Source organism: Echiichthys vipera (assembly GCF_963691815.1).
Source record: "Echiichthys vipera genome assembly, chromosome: 7".
Taxonomy (NCBI): Eukaryota; Metazoa; Chordata; class Actinopteri; order Perciformes; family Trachinidae; genus Echiichthys; species Echiichthys vipera.
The window spans coordinates 14,915,120-14,930,715 of NC_139832.1; the positions used below are offsets into that span (position 1 = coordinate 14,915,120).

Genomic DNA, 15,596 nt, shown 5'->3' on the forward strand with positions numbered 1-15,596 from the left:
TGCTAGCCAATAATTACTTCGAAGGCAGACAACCAATCAATCAATCAATCAATTGATCAAACAATCAGTCAATCAATCAATTAATCAAACAATCAATCAATTTGTCTCTTAACATTTTATCAAATACAATTTTAGTGAAATGTAATCCCTATCAGTTCCTTCCATGTATGCAGTGCTGAGCCTCTCAGTGCAGGTCTGGTGTATCTGCCACCTGCTGGAGAAAAGGTTGGTGCTGGGGGTGGTTGGGATCTAGATTGATTCTCTTTAATGATTCTTGCAGGACCTTGTGTAAATATCCTTTGGGCAGGGCAGGACAATGACTATTTTATGTTTAGCAAACTGAATTATTCTTCTAGGAGGGGCATTCAGCATTATTTATTTCCAACTTTGCACACCATCTTATCAGATCACTAATACTGTTGTTACACTGACACTTTGAAGCTGTATTTCTTCTCCTGTACCTGTTGATTTGGGGTAAGTGATAACAATAAGCTTTTTTTATGCACAAGTAAATTAAAAACAACCATGGAATGTGTGTTTTGTTTTAAAATGCAGTCTGTGAAGGTCTTAGTGGATACATGTACTGTATGTGTAAAGTTAAACAGAAGGTAACGCTTGTTATCATTTATTGCAATCAACTTTTGTTTTGAAATGTTATTTCATCAGTTGTTATCTTGGCTCTTTTGGCGTCAAACTGTTTTTACACTCCATTTTTTTTTTCAATCAACAATAAGACCGGTTAACCCAAAGCACTATTACATTGTTTTTACTCAGATAGAAATTCTAAATCACATTTTTGCAAAATCTCAGATGGTATAATTTATCACACTTTCTTCACCTGGAAAACATGAGTCGTTAAAATGCTACAACCTGATTGCCAGTTGGTGTCGGTCACCTTTCATCAGTTCAAACTCAATTGGCAAAACATTCAATCAAGTGTCAGAGTATAAAAGAGGCTTCAGGTGACCTCTGTTGTGTGGGGGGAAAATGGAGCAGCATGGAGAATCTACAATCTAAAAAAAAAATATTTTGTAGTCAGTTCATTCAGCTGATCATTTTACTGTATTACAGTAGTCATCCACTTGTGTACAGTGCTGGGATAAAAATTTACATCCCACACTTTCTCATCTGCTGGATGTCAGGTCGGACAGGTCCCTTTCCGTATTTATTTTGCAAGGGCACCGTTGGCTTAGAGCTTCCCGAGACTCCACAGTGCTGTTCAGATAGGTCTGGCAATGCTAGACTAGAATTAAAATAACTGGTAAATATGTACTTGTTTACCTTTTTGTATTTGTGCACTGATTTCATCAATACATCCCCAGAAAGATAGCCTAAACGAATGTTAAAGGGTATGGAAATGCAAAGATTCCAGGGTGAGGAAAAACTGTGACATCTTGAAACCACAACATTGTGTTTCAAATTAATTTGTCCCATTAAAGGTTCCGTAGGTAAATAGCCTGCAGACCTTCAGCTTAGGTAATATAATTTTAGGTAATTATTAGGTAATAAAACTATTAAACTGGTTATGCAAGTAATGTTCAACTTCATGTTTACACAAGCTTATTGTGGTTTAAAATATGAGGTTAAGCTAAGGTGATTGCATGGATAGATTATGGAAAAGGCTTAATGGGCACAGGCGCAGGGGCCCAATGTATCAGGGCCACCCTTGACCTTCTCCGGCAAAAATGTCACTGAGACAGTACTCTCTTATTGACTTGTTTTTGTGTGATTTTAAGGTCTCCGAGGGACGTCAGTATGAAGGGGCCTCACTCCGCTCTGATCACCTTTGCTCTACTGTTGATTCAACTATCAAGTACATCTGGGGGGAAAATCCTGGTGTTCCCATTTGATGGAAGTCATTGGATAAACATGAAAGTACTCATACAGGAACTGCATGCAAAAGGCCATGAAGTCACTGTGGTTCGTGCGTCCGATAGCTGGTACATCAGTGAAAAGTCTCATCTCTACACCTCTGTCACTATTCCCAGCCTTGGTGGATTTGATGAAAAGTACTTTGAAGCCTTGTTGTCTCGACAGCTGGAGATCCGGCGTCAGGGCAGGCATGCATCTGTTTGGTCTAAAATCTGGACTCATATTCAGATCCAGCGCCTGGTTGTGGAGCAGTTCTCTCTGCTCCATAAGGCAGTGAGTGAAATGATCATTCAGATGTTTGAAGATGAAACCCTGATGCAGTCTTTCCATGAAGCCAAATATGACGTGGTTTTGACTGACCCTGGCATCGGTGGAGGGGCAATACTGGCACATCGGCTCCAAGTTCCTCTTGTTTTCAACGTCAGATGGACCATTCAAGGTGAAGCTCATTTACTTATTGCCCCCTCACCTCTGTCATATGTGCCTTTCACTGCAACAGAGTTGACTGATGAGATGACCTTCCCTCAAAGAATAAAGAATGTTTTAGTTATATTTTAGGGACATACACGATGTCATACATCACAGAACCTCATTACAAACCAGTTGTTAAGAAGTACATTGGTCCCAGTGTGGATTACTCAACGTTTTTCTTGAATGCTGATATATGGCTTATGAGGAATGATTTTGTCTTTGAATTTCCACGCCCAACAATGCCAAATATAGTCTACATGGGTGGATTTCAGTGCAAGCCACCAAAGGCTCTCTCTGCAGACCTAGAGGAGTTCGTCCAAAGCTCTGGAGACCACGGGGTCATTGTGATGACCTTGGGAACTTTAGTTGGGAAGCTTCCTCAAGATGTCACTGAGGAGATTGCTGCAGCCTTTGCCCAGCTGCCTCAGAAGGTTTTATGGAGGTATACAGGGCAAAGGCCAGCCAACCTAGGCAACAACACGTTAATGGTCAACTGGCTGCCACAGAACGACCTCTTAGGACATCCAAAAACTAGAGTGTTTGTCGCCCATGGAGGCACTAATGGGGTCCAGGAGGCAATTTACCATGGAGTTCCTGTAGTTGGACTTCCCTTATTCTTTGATCAGCCTGATAACCTCTCCAGAATCAGAGCAAAGGGAGGAGCTGTGATTGTGGATATTGCCGAGCTTGACAGACACATCTTTGCAGATGCCCTGATGACAGCTCTTTACAATTCCTCTTACAGGGAAAACATGCATAGGCTCTCCAGGCTGCACAGAGATCAGCCAATAAAACCACTGGAGCGGGCAATGTTTTGGATAGAATATGTCATCAGACATAAAGGAGCCCGTCACCTGCAAACACAGTCCTACAAAATGTCCTGGTTTGTTTACAACTCTGTTGATGTCTTTGCTACTTTGTTGGCTGTTGCATTGCTGGGAACATTCACTTGTCTTTCAATTGTAAGACTACTTTGGGGAATGATTTTCGTTGGTAAAAAAGTTAAACATGAATGACATGAAAAATAAAATGTGGGCTTTGTTTGCAAAGTTAAAAATTTACCAGAAATCAGATAGTTCTCTGTGTGTGATGTTGCTAAGGTTGACAGCATTAAGAAAAATACTGTATGCCAATGTTAAACTAATCTGTTTATGACTAAGGCTTATCACCCCAATATACTGTATAGTATTGATTGATTGCTCAACACAAATACATACAGTGATCTTACATGCATTTGAATTGGAGTTCAGCCTTTTTTTGATCTCTTTTTATATTCATATTTTTCAGGACTTACTAAATGGGATCACTCATTCAGTAAGTGCAGGTTTTGTAGTATGTAAGACATTAACACTGCAACATGAACAGACTTCCAACATCAACAGGCCACCTTGAATGCCTCTTTACTCCCACCCGCAGGCCTCTTAATAGAACTCATCTGAGAAGAATGTTTTTTATGGTTCAGTGCTTTTTTGGAAAATTGTTATTTCAGGACATGGCCCTGTGAAAAAAAATAGAGAGGTTTATATTACTGCTCTGTTCAACAATCAGGAGCAATTTAACGTTAAGTACACTGACTCGACACTATATGACACAACAGATAAATGTGTTCTGCTTACAAGTAAACATGGACTCTCATTGCAGAACACACATTATACAACAAGGCCATTAACTGCAGCACTACACACCTTCTTTTAGCGCAGTTTATTGTACATTACATGTAACCACATGCTAGCCAATAATTACTTTGAAGGCAGACAACCAATCAATCAATCAATCAATTGATCAAACAATCAGTCAATCAATCAATGAATCAAACAATCAATCAATTTGTCTCTTAACATTTTATCAAATACAATTTTAGTGAAATGTAATCCCTATCAGTTCCTTCCATGTATGCAGTGCTGAGCCTCTCAGTGCAGGTCTGGTGTATCTGCCACCTGCTGGAGAAAAGGTTGGTGCTGGGGGTGGTTGGGATCTAGATTGATTCTCTTTAATGATTCTTGCAGGACCTTGTGTAAATATCCTTTGGGCAGGGCAGGACAATGACTATTTTATGTTTAGCAAACTGAATTATTCTTCTAGGAGGGGCATTCAGCATTATTTATTTCCAACTTTGCACACCATCTTATCAGATCACTAATACTGTTGTTACACTGACACTTTGAAGTTGTATTTCTTCTCCTGTACGTGTTGATTTGGGGTAAGTGATAACAATAAGCTTTTTTATGCACAAGTAAATTAAAAACAACCATGGAATGTGTGTTTTGTTTTTAAATGCGGTTTGTGCAAGTCTTAGTGAATACATGTACTGTATGTGTAAAGTTAAACAGAAGGTAACGCATGTTATCATTTATTGCAATCAACTTTTGTTTTGAAATGTTATTTCATCAGTTGTTATGTTGGCTCTTTTGGCGTCAAACTGTGTTTACACTCCATTTTTTTTTTTTTCAATCAACAACAAGACCGGTTAACCCAAAGCACTATTCCATTGTTTTTACTCAGATAGAAATTCTAAATCACATTTTTGCAAAATCTCAGATGGTATAATTTATCACACTTTATTCACCTGGAAAACATGAGTCGTTAAAATGCTACAACCTGATTGCCAGTTGGTGTCGGTCACCTTTCATCAGTTCAAACTCAATTGGCAAAACATTCAATCAAGTGTCAGAGTATAAAATAGGCTTCAGGTGACCTCTGTTGTGTGAGGGGAAAATGGAGCAGCATGGAGAATCTACAATTTAAAAAAAAACCTTTTGTAGTCAGTTCATTCAGCTGATCATTTTACTGTATTACAGTAGTCATCCATTGTGTGTACAGTGCTGGGATAAAAATTTACATTCCGCACTTTCTCATCTGCTGGATGTCAGGTCGGACAGGTCCCTTCCCGTATTTATTTTGCAAGGGCACCGTTGGCTTAGAGCTTCCCGAGACTCCACAGTGCTGTTCAGATAGGTCTGGCAATGCTAGACTAGAATTAAAATAACTGGTAAATATGTACTTGTTTACCTTTTTGTATTTGTGCACTGATTTCATCAATACATCCCCAGAAAGATAGCCTAAACGAATGTTAAAGGGTATGAAAATGCAAAGATTCCAGGGTGAGGAAAAACTGTGACATCTTGAAACCACAACATTGTGTTTCAAATTAATTTGTCCCATTAAAGGTTCCGTAGGTAAATAGCCTGCAGACCTTCAGCTTAGGTAATATAATTTTAGGTAATTATTAGGTAATAAAACTATTAAACTGGTTATGCAAGTAATGTTCAACTTCATGTTTACACAAGCTTATTGTGGTTTAAAATATGAGGTTAAGCTAAGGTGATTGCATGGATAGATTATGGAAAAGGCTTAATGGGCACAGGCGCAGGGGCCCAATGTATCAGGGCCACCCTTGACCTTCTCCGGCAAAAATGTCACTGAGACAGTACTCTCTTATTGACTTGTTTTTGTGTGATTTTAAGGTCTCTGAGGGACGTCAGTATGAAGGGGCCTCACTCCGCTCTGATCACCTTTGCTCTACTGTTGATTCAACTATCAAGTACATCTGGGGGGAAAATCCTGGTGTTCCCATTTGATGGAAGTCATTGGATAAACATGAAAGTACTCATACAGGAACTGCATGCAAAAGGCCATGAAGTCACTGTGGTTCGTGCGTCCGATAGCTGGTACATCAGTGAAAAGTCTCATCTCTACACCTCTGTCACTATTCCCAGCCTTGGTGGATTTGATGAAAAGTACTTTGAAGCCTTGTTGTCTCGACAGCTGGAGATCCGGCGTCAGGGCAGGCATGCATCTGTTTGGTCTAAAATCTGGACTCATATTCAGATCCAGCGCCTGGTTGTGGAGCAGTTCTCTCTGCTCCATAAGGCAGTGAGTGAAATGATCATTCAGATGTTTGAAGATGAAACCCTGATGCAGTCTTTCCATGAAGCCAAATATGACGTGGTTTTGACTGACCCTGGCATCGGTGGAGGGGCAATACTGGCACATCGGCTCCAAGTTCCTCTTGTTTTCAACGTCAGATGGACCATTTAAGGTGAAGCTCATTTACTTATTGCCCCCTCACCTCTGTCATATGTGCCTTTCAGTGCAACAGAGTTGACTGATAAGATGACCTTCCCTCAAAGAATAAAGAATGTTTTGAGTTATATTGTAGGGACATACTCATTGTCATACATCACAGAACCTCATTACAAACCAGTTGTTAAGAAGTACATTGGTCCCAGTGTGGATTACTCAACGTTTTTCTTGAATGCTGATATATGGCTTATGAGGCATGATTTTGTCTTTGAATTTCCACGCCCAACAATGCCAAATATAGTCTACATGGGTGGATTTCAGTGCAAGCCACCAAAGGCTCTCCCTGCAGACCTAGAGGAGTTTGTCCAAAGCTCTGGAGACCACGGGGTCATTGTGATGACCTTGGGAACTTTAGTTGGGAAGCTTCCTCAAGATGTCACTGAGGAGATTGCTGCAGCCTTTGCCCAGCTGCCTCAGAAGGTTTTATGGAGGTATACAGGGCAAAGGCCAGCCAACCTGGGCAACAACACGTTAATGGTCAACTGGCTGCCACAGAACGACCTCTTAGGACATCCAAAAACTAGAGTGTTTGTCGCCCATGGAGGCACTAATGGGGTCCAGGAGGCAATTTACCATGGAGTTCCTGTAGTTGGACTTCCCTTATTCTTTGATCAGCCTGATAACCTCTCCAGAATCAGAGCCAAGGGAGGAGCTGTTATTGTGGATATTGCCGAGCTTGACAGACACATCTTTGCAGATGCCCTGATGACAGCTCTTTACAATTCCTCTTACAGGGAAAACATGCATAGGCTCTCCAGGCTGCACAGAGATCAGCCAATAAAACCACTGGAGCGGGCAATGTTTTGGATAGAATATGTCATCAGACATAAAGGAGCCCGTCACCTGCAAACACAGTCCTACAAAATGTCCTGGTTTGTTTACAACTCTGTTGATGTCTTTGCTGCTTTGTTGGCTGTTGCATTGCTGGGAACATTCACTTGTCTTTCAATTGTAAGACTACTTTGGAGAATGATTTTCGTTGGTAAAAAAGTTAAACATGAATGACATGAAAAATAAAATGTGGGCTTTGTTTGCAAAGTTAAAAATTTACCAGAAATCAGATAGTTCTCTGTGTGTGATGTTGCTAAAGTTGACAGCATTAACAAAAATAATGTATGCCAATGTTAAACTAATCTGTTTATGACCAAGGCTAATAACCCCAATATACTGTATAGTATTGATTGATTGCTCAACACAAATGCATACAGTGATCTTACATGCATTTGAATTGGAGTTCAGCCTTTTTTTGATCTCTTTTTATATTCATATTTTTCAGGACTTACTAAATGGGATCACTCATTCAGTAAGTGCAGGTTTTGTAGTATGTAAGACATTAACACTGCAACATGAACACAATCCCAACATTAACAGGCCACCTTGAATGCCTCTTTACTCCCACCCACAGGCCTCTTAATAGAACTCATCTGAGAAGAAGGTTTTTTATGGTTCAGTGCTTTTTTGGAAAATTGTTATTTCAGGACATGGCCCTGTGAAAAAAAATAGAGAGGTTTATATTACTGCTATGTTCAACAATCAGGAGCAATTTAACGTTAAGTACACTGACTCGACACTATATGACACAACAGATAAATGTGTTCTGCTTACAAGTAAACATGGACTCTCATTGCAGAACGCACATTATACAACAAGGCCATTAACTGCAGCACTACACACCTTCTTTTAGCGCAGTTTATTGTACATTACATGTAACCACATGCTAGCCAATAATTACTTTGAAGGCAGACAACCAATCAATCAATCAATCAATCAATTGATCAAACAATCAGTCAATCAATCAATGAATCAAACAATCAATCAATTTGTCTCTTAACATTTTATCAAATACAATTTTAGTGAAATGTAATCCCTATCAGTTCCTTCCATGTATGCAGTGCTGAGCCTCTCAGTGCAGGTCTGGTGTATCTGCCACCTGCTGGAGAAAAGGTTGGTGCTGGGGGTGGTTGGGATCTAGATTGATTCTCTTTGATGATTCTTGCAGGACCTTGTGTAAATATCCTTTGGGCAGGGCAGGACAATGACTATTTTATATTAAGCAAACTGAATTATTCTTCTAGGAGGGGCATTCACCATTATTTATTTCCAACTTTGCACACCATCTTATCAGATCACTAATACTGTTGTTACACTGACACTTTGAAGTTGTATTTCTTCTCCTGTACGTGTTGATTTGGGGTAAGTGATAATAAGAAGCTTTTTTATGCACAAGTAAATTAAAAACAACCATGGAATGTGTGTTTTGTTTTTAAATGCGGTCTGTGAAGGTCTTAGTGAATACATGTACTGTATGTGTAAAGTTAAACAGAAGGTAACGCTTGTTATCATTTATTGCAATCAACTTTTGTTTTGAAATGTTATTTCATCAGTTGTTATCTTGGCTCTTTTGGCATCAAACTGTGTTTACAATCCTTTTTTTTTTTCAATCAACAGCAAGACCGGTTAACCCAAAGCACTATTCCATTGTTTTTACTCAGATAGAAATTCTAAATCACATTTTTGCAAAATCTCAGATGGTATAATTTATCACACTTTATTCACCTGGAAAACATGAGTCGTTAAAATGCTACAACCTGATTGCCAGTTGGTGTCGGTCACCTTTCATCAGTTCAAACTCAATTGGCAAAACATTCAATCAAGTGTCAGAGTATAAAATAGGCTTCAGGTGACCTCGGTTGTGTGAGGGAAAAAATGGAGCAGCATGGAGAATCTACAATCTAAAAAAAAAATATTTTGGAGTCAGTTCATTCAGCTGATCATTTTACTGTATTACAGTAGTCATCCATTGTGTGTACAGTGCTGGGATAAAAATTTACATCCTGCACTTTCTCATCTGCTGGATGTCAGGTCGGGCAGGTCCCTTCCCGTATTTATTTTGCAAGGGCACCGTTGGCTTAGAGCTTCCCGAGACTCCACAGTGCTGTTCAGATAGGTCTGGCAATGCTAGACTAGAATTAAAATAACTGGTAAATATGTACTTGTTTACCTTTTTGTATTTGTGCTCGGATTTCATTAATACATCCCCAGAAAGATAGCCTAAACGAATGTTAAAGGGTATGAAAATGCAAAGATTCCAGGGTGAGGAAAAACTGTGACATCTTGAAACCACAACATTGTGTTTCAAATTAATTTGTCCCATTAAAGTTTCCGTAGCTAAATAGCCTGCAGACCTTCAGCTTAGGTAGTATAATTTTAGGTAATTATTAGGTAATAAAACTATTAAACTGGTTATGCAAGTAATGTTCAACTTCATGTTTACACAAGCTTATTGTGGTTTAAAATATGAGGTTAAGCTAAGGTGATTGAATGAATAGATTATGGAAAAGGCTTAATGGGCACAGGCGCAGGGGCCCAATGTATCAGGGCCACCCTTGACCTTCTCCGGCAAAAATGTCACTGAGACAGTACTCTCTTATTGACTTGTTTTTGTGTGATTTTAAGGTCTCTGAGGGACGTCAGTATGAAGGTGCCTCACTCCGCTCTGATCACCTTTGCTCTACTGTTGATTCAACTATCAAGTACATCTGGGGGGAAAATCCTGGTGTTCCCATTTGATGGAAGTCATTGGATAAACATGAAAGTACTCATACAGGAACTGCATGCAAAAGGCCATGAAGTCACTGTGGTTCGTGCGTCCAATAGCTGGTACATCAGTGAAAAGTCGCCTCTCTACACCTCTGTCACTATTCCCAGCCTTGGTGGATTTGAGGCAAAGTCCTTTGAAGCCTTTTTGTCTCGACAGCTGGAGATCCGGCGTCAGGGCAGGCATGCATCTGTTTGGTCTAAAATCTGGACTCATATTCAGATGCAGCGCCTGACTTTAGAGTTGTTCTCTCAGATCCATAAGGCAGTGAGTGAAATGATCATTCAGATGTTTGAAGATGAAACCCTGATGCAGTCTTTCCATGAAGCCAAATATGACGTGGTTTTGACTGACCCCGCTGTCGCCGGAGGGGCAATGCTGGCACATCGACTCCAAGTTCCTCTTGTTTGCAATGCCAAATGGACCATTCGAGGTGAAGTTCATTTCCTTATTGCCCCCTCACCTCTGTCATATGTGCCTTTCATTACAACAGACTTGACTGATGAGATGACCTTCCCTCAAAGAATAAAGAATGTTTTGAGTTATATTGTAGGGACATACTCATTGTCATACATCACAGAACCTCATTACAAACCAGTTGTTAAGAAGTACATTGGTCCCAGTGTGGATTACTCGACGTTTTTCTTGAATGCTGATATATGGCTTATGAGGCATGATTTTGTCTTTGAATTTCCACGCCCAACAATGCCAAATATAGTCTACATGGGTGGATTTCAGTGCAAGCCACCAAAGGCTCTCCCTGCAGACCTAGAGGAGTTTGTTCAAAGCTCTGGAGACCACGGGGTCATTGTGATGACCTTGGGATCTTTATTCGGGAACCTTCCTCAAGATGCCGCTGAGGAGATTGCTGCAGCCTTTGCCCAGATGCCTCAGAAGGTTTTATGGAGGTATACAGGACAAAGGCCAACCAACCTGGGCAACAACACGTTAATGGTCAACTGGCTGCCACAGAACGACCTCTTAGGACATCCAAAAACTAGAGTGTTTGTCGCCCATGGAGGCACTAATGGGCTTATGGAGGCAATTTACCACGGAGTTCCTGTAGTTGGACTTCCCTTATTCTTTGATCAGCCTGATAACCTCTCCAGAATCAGAGCAAAGGGAGGAGCTGTGATTGTGGACATTGCCGAGCTTGACAGACACATCTTTGCAGATGCCCTGATGACAGCTCTTTACAATTCCTCTTACAGGGAAAACATGCATAGGCTCTCCAGGCTGCACAGAGATCAGCCAATAAAACCACTGGAGCGGGCAATGTTTTGGATAGAATATGTCATCAGACATAAAGGAGCCCGTCACCTGCAAACACAGTCCTACAAAATGTCCCGGTTTGTTTACAACTCTGTTGATGTCTTTGCTGCTTTGTTGGCTGTTGCATTGCTTGTAACATTCACTTCTCTTTCAATTGTAAGACTACTTTGGAGAATGATTTTCGTTGGGAAAAAAGTTAAACATGAATGACATGAAAAATAGTTTGCTGGATTTGTGTGCGAAATTTAACATTTACCAAACATTAACCCAGCAATTCTCCTTTTGTTGTTGCTAAAGTTGACAACGTTAAGAAAAATACTCTATGTCATTGTTAAATTTATCTGTTGACATGATTATGGTCATCTCCCAGAATTCTGATTTTCCCCTTTACCAGGGTAGTTCATTGAGATGGACAATTACGCTGGACAAAGTGAAGCCAAAATATCGATGGCTGCTGCCATCTAGTAATGTTGCAACAAACATCTGTTTGTCTTCACTTTTGGGCAGCTGTCAGCTGTCAATTTATATGTACAGTCTATAGACTAGACAGTCAAATCACCTTCACATTCCTCTTGTTAAAACACACCTCGTCAATTTTCTGTAAAGTATTGAGGATTTTATTCCGGTTATTGACTACAAAAGGCATGGGTTGGGGGTTCTTGCATTGAGTTATTGTGTTTCTTATTTTTGTCATTTTTTAAATTACTCAGTGCTGTGTATTGCATTACTATCGATTGCTGTACTGTCAATCAAATATTAAACCTAAAACTACTGAAAGTAAGTAAAACGAGACAGTTTGTGACCAAGTCAAGCCAAAACCAAGCACCATTCACGAGCCAACCCTCCCAGACAAACTTTCTTATTTTACAGCTAAACAGTACACTAAAGTCTCATTTTCATTCTTCTTCAACCGCTTATCCGGGGTCGGGTCGGGGGGGCGGCAGCTCTAGCAGGGGACCCCAAACTTCCCTTTCCTGGGTCACATTAACCAGCTCCAACTGGGGGATCCTGAGGCGTTCCCAGGCCAGTGTGGAGATACAATCTCTCCACTAGTCCTCCCAGCTGGATGTGCCTGGAACACCTCCCTAGGGAGGCGCCCAGGGGGAATCCTTACTAGATGCCCGAACCACCTCAACTGGCTCCTTTCAATGCAAAGGAGCAGCGGCTCTACTCCGAGTTCCTCACGGATGGCTGAACTTCTCACAATATCACTAAGGGAGACTCCAGCCACCCTCCTGAGAAAACCCATTTCGTCCACTCGCACCCGCGACCTCGTTCTTTTGTCATGACCCAGCTTTCATGACCATAGGTGAGGATAGGAATGAAGATTGACTGGTAGATCGAGAGGTTTGCCTTCCAGCTCAGCTCTCTTTTATTTATGAAAACACTATGCAAAAAATAGGCAATACCGTAACAGAATATTAGTTTATATTTCATCAGAGCTGCCTAGTTTCAATGTTTAATTGGAATTCAGAGCAATCATCAACACTGCATCAGAAACTCCTCAGCTCTGAGGTTGAGGGTCGGTTGCGGTTGAATCCAGCAGATGCCATTAAGAGAAAGAAAGAGAGCAGAGTTACATTAATTTTTCAGTGCAGTAAGGATAAAATGACAATTTCAGCAAATATAAAAAAACACTTTTTTTGAGCCAGCTAACAGACACAGGTCGGACTCATTACCACTTTGTCAGAGCTAACATGTTAGCAAATACTGTTCTCAATGTTCTCATTTGTCTAGGTCATTGTTATCCCCAAAGCAATTTCAGTCAAAAGCAACTGGACTTGGTTATTTGTCTAGGAAGATGTTTCACCTCTCATCCAAGAGGCTTCATCAGTTCATGTATGCATCTGACCAGGCTGGGACTGGTCCAACTATCTGGTGTGAAGATTCAGGTTTTTAACCTCTCACAAGGCCGATGATGTCACTGGAACCCTTCATGCTCCAAGTGCCAACGACCGTTAGAGTGACAGTCGTTGGTGGGAAGTAGGTTTTCAACTTCGTTAGTTCTGTATTGAGTCTTAACGACAGTCGTTGGAGTCACATGAGGCCATTTGTGAACAGTTGTTCTTTGAGGTTGGATTGTTGAATCTCCTGGGAAGGGATGAGAGGGCTGCATTGTAAATTGAGATAAGTGGTGCCTTCACACAGAGCCTATCACCCATTGGAGTTGTGTTTTCCCCCACCTGACTGGTAAAAAAAACAGCATTTACTCTCTTTCTATGTCTTTTTTGGTGCCTAATAAAGTTCTTGAAACTTTAATTTGTTGTCAATCTGTCCATCTCCACATCTGATGTATTAGCAGCAGCATCGCTAGTCAGAAGCAGCACTAGGCTTGCGTAGGGAGGGTACTTTGTTCCCCGTGGCCGCTGTTCCTACGCTTTTCCCAGAAATGGTTCTATGTTCCCCGGTCTGTTAGTTTTTCCACAATCAGTGCCGAATCCCCCGAAAAATAGGCCTATATAGCCCCTAACTCTACCCCCTAACCCTGACCGTAACCATAACCCCTAACCACAACAAAATGCAGAATTAAAACTGCGAAGGCAGAGGCTTATGCGACTGGGGAACATCGGACCCTTTTTGGCTTGGGCAACACTGATAAACTTCAAATGTGCATTAAGGAAATAAAAGGCTGGATGACCTGCAATTTTCTGATGTTAAACTCAGAAAAAAAATGAGGTTATTGTAATTGGCCCCAAAGGCCTCCAAAACTCAATAGCTAAAGACATTGTTACTCTGGATGATGTTGTGTTGTCCTTCAGCACCACAGTAAGGAATTTGGGTGTTATTTTTGACCAGGATATGTCCTTCGATTCTCACATAAAATTAACAACAATGACTGCCTGTTTTCACCTGCGTAATATTACGAAAATTAGGAACATTGTGTCTCAGAACGATGCAGAAAAACTAGTCCATGCATTTGTTACTACTAGGCTGGACTATTGCAACTCCTTATTATCAGGCTGCTCCAATAAGTCTGTTAAGAGTCTCCAGTTGGTCCAAAATGCTGCAGCTTGTGAACTTACTAAAACAAATCGGAGAGAACATATTTCTCCTGTATTAGCTTCTTTGCACTGGCTACCTGTAAAAAATAAAATAGAATTTAAAATCCTTCTCCTTACCTACAAAGCTCTTATTGGTCAGGCTCCATCGTATCTTAAAGAGCTCATAGTACCATATTACCCGACTAGATCACTGCGCTCTGAGAATGCAGGGCTACGTGTCGTTCCTAGAGTCTCCAAAAGTAGAAGGGGAGGCAGAGCCTTCAGCTACCAAGCCCCTTTCCTGTGGAACCAACTCCCAAGTGTTATTCTGTCCCCATATCTAAGAGTAAACTTAAAACTTTCCTTTATGATAAAGCCTGTGAATATTCTCACTTGTCCAGGTCATCGTTAACCCTCAAAGAAATTTCAGTCAAAAGCAACTGGACTTGGTTATTTGTCTAGGAAGACGTTTCACCTCTCATCCTAGAGGCTTCGTCAGTTCATGTACGCATCTGACCAGGCTGGGACCCAACAAGTCCAGTTGGTTTTGACTGAAATTGCTTTGAGGGCTTTTTGATAAAGCTTACAGCTAGGGCTTACAAGCCCTCAGCTATGTTGTTATTTTTTAGCTGAGTTTGTTCAGCTTAATGATGCTGCTATAGGCCTTGTCTGCCGGGGGATAATACTTCTCCCAATACTCTGACCTTCTCTCCTCTCTGTCTGTGTCATTCATGTATCATCAATGCATGTTACTAATTCAACCTCTTCCCCGGAGTTGTTTGTGCTTTGTCGTCTCACAGGTCTCTGCTGATCGTGGTGGTGCCTGCTGCCATGGTCCTGCATGAGGCTTCCTGCTACTTCTATAACTATTAGTCATTTATACTGTCACTAGTCTTATAAATTATTAAATTTGTAGCCATAAAAACACCATCAGTGGTATGTCTTGCTGTATCGTAGCTGCTATTGCCCCTACTCATCATTGATCATGTTTGTCATAATTATTACCATTTTCATATTCTATCACCTTAGCTGTGCTTGTTCCTACTATTCTTCTGTATTAACTGCCACAACATATAAGTCATATTCACATTACTATAGATATTGTTATAGTTACTGTTACTGTCTGTCTCTCTGTCTTTTGTCTGTCTTTGTCTTTCTATCTTTCTCTCTCCTATTCTTCCTCCCCAACCGGTCAAGACAGATGGCCGTCCTCCACAGAGCTGTGTCTGTTTGACGTTCCTGCCTGTTAAAGGGAAGGTTTTTGTTGCCACCGTATTCTACTGGGGGAATTGTTGGGTCTATGCCTACTCTGTAAAGTG

General features: G+C 40.9%; 1 protein-coding gene and 2 pseudogenes across 3 annotated transcripts; all 3 read left to right on the forward strand.

Moving 5' to 3' along the window:
• Positions 1-163: 163 nt before the first annotated feature.
• Positions 164-3,847, forward strand: LOC310949111 (UDP-glucuronosyltransferase 2C1-like; annotated as a pseudogene). Its single transcript has 3 exons — positions 164-225; positions 1,737-3,305; positions 3,833-3,847. The product of its transcript is annotated as a UDP-glucuronosyltransferase 2C1-like (transcript).
• A 1,979-nt stretch (positions 3,848-5,826) lies between these two features.
• LOC310948786 (UDP-glucuronosyltransferase 2C1-like) lies at positions 5,827-7,431 on the forward strand (annotated as a pseudogene). Its single transcript has one exon. The product of its transcript is annotated as a UDP-glucuronosyltransferase 2C1-like (transcript).
• Positions 7,432-9,901: 2,470 nt separating this feature from the next.
• LOC310949541 (UDP-glucuronosyltransferase 2C1-like) lies at positions 9,902-11,516 on the forward strand (the record flags this gene model as incomplete). The annotated part of the gene is made up of 1 exon (XM_083917017.1): positions 9,902-11,516. One exon carries the CDS (start codon positions 9,902-9,904, stop codon positions 11,504-11,506), a length of 1,605 nt encoding a protein of 534 aa, XP_083773143.1. The 3' UTR covers positions 11,507-11,516.
• Positions 11,517-15,596: the final 4,080 nt, after the last annotated feature.